General features: G+C 36.4%; 1 protein-coding gene across 1 annotated transcript in view; it reads left to right on the top strand.

Moving 5' to 3' along the window:
* Positions 1–988: 988 nt before the first annotated feature.
* The window catches only part of LOC134535364 (uncharacterized), a 103,051-nt gene continuing 96,808 nt past the window's right edge, over positions 989–7,231 (top strand). Inside the window, exon 1 of the mRNA XM_063374436.1 lies at positions 989–1,031. Within this exon, the coding sequence (XP_063230506.1) occupies positions 989–1,031 (43 nt within the window). The remainder of the gene's footprint in view (positions 1,032–7,231) is intronic.

Raw genomic sequence — 7,231 nt, 5'->3', positions numbered from 1 at the left:
TTAACTTCCCAAACACATTGGAAAATGAAACTTTATTACTCAGCGCTGTTGCTTGATGTGTACTTGGTACACCACTGAAAACAATGTGTGCGTTAGCACTAGCGGGCTGTTTAGCAGAAACATAGGTTAGGTTAGGTAATGTGACAAGGTTACCTGTCATACTACAAACAGGTTCAACATCCTGTTTGGAAGGACCTGGAACAGGAGAAACATCTGGAATTTGAGGTAAGGAAGTAGGTAGTGCCAACCTACCAAGTTGGTCACACACTTGTGCAATAGATGACACAGGGGTTAGGTCACACAAAAGCGAAAACTCAGTTTCAGATTTATTGAGGATATCACCTAACTTTTGAATCTCAATCAGTATAGTTTCTAATGATGCAATCTGCACCTCTGACAACTTAGGGGAATGAATGTCCAAAAGGCACTGGACACGTCTGTTTAAGTGGGCCAAACGGTTTTTGACACGAGGTAAGGTGCTTACGAAATTTTCATCATCCAAGTTTGACACTAATTCCTGCAGTACCAAAATTTTACTGGCACACAGATTAAATTCATCATTGGGATTCAAATTGACCAACTTGTCACAATCAACAGTCAAATTACTCTGAAGTGCCGTGCGCAATCGTTTGCGCAAAACGGCAGCAGTAGTGTCCTCACAGGGAACACCACGCAATTGACATTCAAATGCCAATTCATCTTTAAGGAGAAACTCGGGAATCAAAGTAGCCATAACGAACAAACAAAAAAAATTAATACAAAACACCAAAAGAACTACCAAACTGCTGTCACCCCCAAGCCATGCAAGGTTCCAAGGGAGCAACACATGCAAGCTAAAAAAAGCTACGCATGCACAACACAACACCCAAGGATAAAACACCAGAACCATGCTCTGCTACCAAACTTTCTACCAACCTTTCCCAGCCTGGTTAGGTTTGACCATTTTGAGAAAGGCTAGCAGTGGAAGTTGCCCTGAACCTTAGGCTCAATGGTGTCCCACCTCAAGGTTGAAAAAGAAGTTAAGCACAAAGGTAGGCCGACTGAACAACCAGCTCACAAAATAATAAGAAATATTTTCTTGTTAACTTGGGGGTAATATTTTAAAATAGAAACTAACTCATTTTCAGACCATCAGTTATATTTGATATATTAAAAAAACTTTATGAGTATTACAGTATTACTTAGTTATTTATAAATCTTCATAAACAATAAATAGAATATCATTTGTTACTTGTTACATTTGTTACTTGTTACATTTGTTACTTAAATTAAAAAAACTATGGGGCCCCAAGACAATAAATAAATTATTAACGTTACTTTAATTCATAAATTTATGTTAGCAAAACAAAATAAAAACAAACGATGAAAAATTTATAAAATGAATTTAGGTAGGTTGTCCACATTTACTGCCGAACACATGCTTCATGCGAAGTATGAAAACGAAGAATCACTTTCCTGAATTCATGAGTGAGTGAATCCCGTAGCCGTCAGAAAAGAGAGGAGAACATCCTCTACTCCAAACAAAGGGTTACAAGTAGTTCATAGCATGGCCGGCATAGGGAAGCACTCCAGATCCATGACTCGTGGGCCGCTATAAAAACATTTCAAAAGACTAATTACATGGTGAAATATTTAAAAATAAATGTCCAGCATGATTTCCAGAGAAATCTGCGAAAACTCACCCAATAGGCGGCTACCCAAACTTGAAACTATCGCATGGATGCGGTGGATAAATAAAGAGCAGAAATTAATACAGTTTTTCACATGATGGTCACCAAGAAGAAGGAAGTGACCATAGATGGCATAACACAGTTAGCCAAACATAGTTACAAATGCACAATTTAAAAAATAGTTCCGAAAACTGAATAGCACACTGCCTTGACGAAAATATAATTAATTAAACTTTAAAATAATTAAATTTGTTCAGAGTTCTTTTCTTTGATTCTTGATGCACTTAAATTGGATAATAATTATGTGATAATAAAATACAATACAAATAGTTAGAACAAAACATACCTTCACTTAAAGACAAAATTACAAATAAATTACCCCCATAACAGAAATTCTTAAAAAAAAATAAACCAGCGTTCAGTTTGCCAAAGCAAAAAAAACAACACACAAATAGTTAAGCAAAAACGAGTGTACGCCCAGCTGAATGCTGCAATGGCACACAGCTGGCTTTTTTTTTCCTGATGGATAAAGAGCAGTGGTTTCCAAATACATTCGGTTATTTTTTACTCTAGGGATTTTCGTAAGCGTAAACTTTCCGCGTTATCGAAACGGTGCCATGAAACCGGTGGGATGTAGCCGGACGTAGCGGGACGTAGCGGGACGTAGTGGAATGCGAACAACGGGCCGACGTAAAAAAAAAAAAAGAGAGGGGAAGGGGGTAGAGGAAGGAGGTTATAGTCACGTGCGCTATCCTGCATATCGCAAAGCATGGAGAAGCGAGTGAATTTTTCAACGCCAGCGAACGACGCTTGAATGCCCTTTCTTATCTCCACTTCGCAACTCCGGGGAGCGTCTATCTTCGCGCCGTCTGAAATAAGCCGTTTTTTCCCCCTCCCCTCCCAACAACACCTTTTCCACAAACCCTCTCTTCCTTCCATTCGTGACTGGCGTTCTATGTATTGAGAATCGATATTTCTTCTTCTACCTACCCCACCCCCCCCCCCCCCCCCCCCCCCCCGCCAACCAGCGGCCTGTGCTGTCTTTGTATTTCCCTTTGAACGAAACAACACGAACGACAATAGTTTTTTTTCTGAGGTAGCTTTCGAAGAAAAATCACCCATTGCAGTCTTTACCATGGTGGCACTTCCAGAAGAGGTTTTTTTATATAGTTTTAATTCCATGCTTTGTAGACGCCAAAACCATCGACACCTGGAATTTTCTTAAAATAACGAGATTTATAACATTCGTCGAGCTCGTTATTTATAAAAAAAAACAAGAAAGGATATATATATGATAAATTTATTGAATAAATGTAAATTTTAAAATATCTCCCTTAACGTGAAAAAATTATTGCATCCTTTTAAAGTTGATTATCCCTCCGAAGAATAGTACAAAAGCTTTTGTAGATTTTTTTTTTTATATAAAATCAAACCATTATCTCAAACAGTGGAAAAATATCAGTGTTAAGAAACAAAATAAAAGTTGTAAATATACCTTAGTATGAACAGTATCAAGTGTATTCAAGGATTGGGTAAAACTTTTCAATATATTTTTTTTTTTTATAAAGACTTACCAGTTAAGTATTAAAATAAATTTTTTTTTGGGGGGGGGGGGGGGCTGGGAGGAATTTTATAAAGCCCTAGAAATATTAAACTGTCAGCTTGATAGTGTGGATAAGAAAAATTTTTGAAGCACAAAATTGACATCATATAATTTTAAATGTGAAACGGAATAAATAAACAAGGGCTTAATTTGCTGTCATTATGGATGTTCGACGGAAAAACCTATAACCTGGAGCAGCGGCGGGATTAATTACGGGTTGGGTGGGGGGGAGTGGGAGTACCAAGAGAAAACTCATTGACTCACGACTATGCCTGTCACGTTTATGACACCGCGAAAATTCCAGGTCTCACCCTGATCGTTTTGGCGGATGGAGGATAACGTGAATTTAAAATGGGAAGAGATAAGAACCGATAGTTCAAAAACCTTTTATGCCGTAACGATTCGTTTATTATGTTTATATTTTTTAAAAAAAAAACTTTGCCTTCGTTAAGACACAGCTCACACATTCAAGGGAGTTTCATAACCTTTAACCTAGTGTATACTTGGTATTATTTCAATACTAAACGCCAATGACTTTATACGGGGAAATATTTGTGTTAGCAAGTCACTCATTAATTTTAAGCATTTCACTATATTGTTACGAGTACAGGAAATCGCGTTCGTAAAGATAGCCCAATTAATTTTACACAGTTTTATTTCCTACTAATATTAACAGTACTAATTAAATCATCACACTTAATGTCTGATTACAAATCACTAAGTATCTGTCCAGTCCACAGTTCGCACTCCTCACTGGAGCTAGGCTCGACAGTGGTTCACCCTTACCTCGCACCTGTCCGCACACAGTCTTGAGTCACTCAGTCGCTCTCTCACGGTCCCGTCGCTGTACGTCACGCCACTCGCCGAACTCACACTTCACTCAACTCGCCTGTTGTGAACTCCCGCGGAGGCCGGCGTCACCGCTTTCGTACACGTTGGCCGTCTTTCTGGAGTGGTTGTGAAGTGTGGCGTCATCCCGGACCGACCCGACGCTCGAAGCATCCAGAACAGCGGCGCGGCATTCACGCCACTCCTCGCGGCAGCCTCGGTTACGAACGTGTGTTTCTATTTTATTGTAATGTAGTGAAATTCGTAATGGGCCAAACTAATCCTTAAGTCTTCAAATACCAACATATATTTAGTGTTCGGAACATTACATGTTGGAAGAAACAGATTTTAAGAATAATATTTAAAGAAGAAAAATTCAGTAATTTGTGTAGTTAACAAGGCCTACATTATTTTTTCTATAGAAGCTATTAAGAAGGGTTTGTGTTTTTCACCAACTAAAATGCTCTGATAATAGTTTTGTTAACACTTAAGGGACCATTTGTTACAAAAAACGGAGTTTTATACTTTCTAAATATGTAAATAAATATTAATTATATTCTAAAAAGAAAATTTTATTGACTTGACTATTTCTTTGGAACTTTTGTTGTTACACTGAACTACATTCGATTTGAAGAACTTTTTTATTTTCAAGAATATAATTCCATGTCTGATTTGAGAAAAATAGTTTTCGACACATCACTAATTCAACGAAATGTTTATTTTCCTATTTTTTTAAACAATAATTGTACGATAATTTTTAGTGTAACACGATTTTTTTTGTAAACTGGCTACAAATTAACACATTAATTTAATAAATACGTGAAGTTCATAATGCACTTGCTTAGCGGGTAATGTAGGCCCTACGCCAAGAATAAGTCCCAGGCGGCGACACCGTTTTGTTTTGAACTGTCTGCTAGGACCGTCGCACTCTGTGTACGGCTTGTTGCCACGTAGCCTTAGTTAAATCCGTAAGTGCGAGGATCATAATACCCCAATGTGCAGTCAGCCTCAAAGTAGGCTAGTTATTTAGAAAGAAACGTGAGCCACAGTAAAGTTATGTTTATTTATTTTATTCGTATTGCTGCACTTATCGTTTAGTATTTCAGTTAGCCGATTTTTAAAAACGATATTCATTACAGTTATGAATTATTCACTCCAAACGTTGAAAAATAAATAGTTCCACCTTTTAATGTAATTGGAAACGGGGAATTGAATTGCAAACGATGTTAATTTTCGGTGTATGGCACGCACTGTAAACTTTTGTAAATGGAACAGAAATATTCATGTAAAATTATAGATACTTTTAAATATGTACATTGACATGAAAAAAACTGCACCACAATAGTGTCCGCAGCAATACTGGGTTTGAATTCTTACCCGGGCATACATACTTTTTTTTTGTCCCAGTAATTCAAGTAGTTAAAGTTATTTGTGAACCGTTCCTTGAATGGCTTTCCAGTGTTAACTGCGCACATTATTAAAACATAATAAAACAATATAAAGTCCCATTATAGAATATTTGAGTATATATATTTTTGTTTAAACAATATGCTTCAAGGAGCATCAGAAAAATATAAAATATAAAATGGAATTTTTGTAAGAAATTCTCAGCATATTTAGGAAAGCGTATTTCAAATATTCACAAATAACCATAGTCATGTGATGTAAAAAATTTACAATATATTTTGTTATTACAAAATATTTCTTTTTGTCAACTGGTTTCGAAGGGAATCTTTTGTAAAAGTAAAGGTTTTTTTTTCTGTGCAGGAGATAATATTTATAAAATGATTTTAAGGAAATAATTTCCCTCACCTAATACGCACAACCCTTTGTCGCTCTAGCGAAGTTTGAGTTATTATTATTTCTTTTTGCCACGAGAATTCACCACGAGCAATCACAATAGATTGGCTCAACGCGATTCGAACAACTTTCCAACCAATCACGTTCGGCACATCTGTGACTTCATCGCGACCGAAACTGACGGGCAGTACAGACTTCTCCGGATAAAGCGAAAGTTTTATTCAAACTTACACGACCGTCAGAATTTTGCTTTCATAAAATGTTTGGACCGGCGCATTAACAAAAATTAGTAATTTTTGTGTATTTTAGGTAGAATTCGAAGAAAGACTATCTACTGCAGCCATTACCATGGCGCGACTTCAGGAAATTGTTTAAATAGTTTTCGTTTCATTTTCATAGACCACAAAACCATAGTCAACTGGAAAGTTTATTTATACATTCGTAATATAACACAATTTTTATGGCCCCTATTACTGCCATAATTTTGCACTCAACACTTCCAAACTGATATATAAAATAAAGTAATATAAAATCTTGGTCGATTTCGTTAATGGGAAATTTTCGACCAAAAGGGTTGAATCGGAAAATTTATTTTGAAAAACAGATAAATTGCTGTAACTTTTATTATTGTGACAACTTATCGAAACCGTATGAAAAATTTTCTAACGTTTTGTTAACCAAATTTATCTGTGGAATGTTTGAAATGTGTTCACGCACAATTTTTTTTTTCAGTATGAAAGTTACAATTAAATGAAAATATGTCGTTTAAAAAAAAACACTTTGAAAAACTTGAGGGCTGACGTTGGTCTTCTGCGTATGTAACGGCAGGAAATGTAAAATACTGATCTTGTTTATTTTATTTTACTTTTCTTTTGTGTGAACGAACACCTCGTGTTCACAAGTAACGCGACATTTTGCTGTAGCGCTGTTGTGATTTCGGTGACAAGCGGTGAAACTAATAAACGACACGACCAACCACAGGGGGGAGGGTAATTGGGACGATGCTACCACTGGTGTTCCTTAACTTGACTTTTGCTAGGATCCGGCAACACAGGTCTGACATTTATGTTCGGAAACTGAGCAGCATAAATTACGCAAACAATGCGGATAAAAGGCTTCCGTGCGATAGAAATAATGAATTAATGCTCAGCTTCACGCCTGGGTTGTTTTTATTTTTATTTTTTGCTAGTTCCAAATTTTTCTAACAGAAAAAAAAAATATTGGTTGTCTGTAAAGTCGGTTTACGGACGATAGTTTAACGTGACAACGTCATAACAAAACATTGATGAAATGATTGCATACTTTTATGAATAAAATTGAATCATTTTTA

The sequence above is a fragment of the Bacillus rossius genome, chromosome 8 (assembly GCF_032445375.1).
Source record: "Bacillus rossius redtenbacheri isolate Brsri chromosome 8, Brsri_v3, whole genome shotgun sequence".
In the NCBI taxonomy this organism is placed as follows: domain Eukaryota; kingdom Metazoa; phylum Arthropoda; class Insecta; order Phasmatodea; family Bacillidae; genus Bacillus; species Bacillus rossius.
Note: the sequence above shows the minus strand (reverse complement) of the source record. Positions and strands in the feature narration are given on the sequence as shown.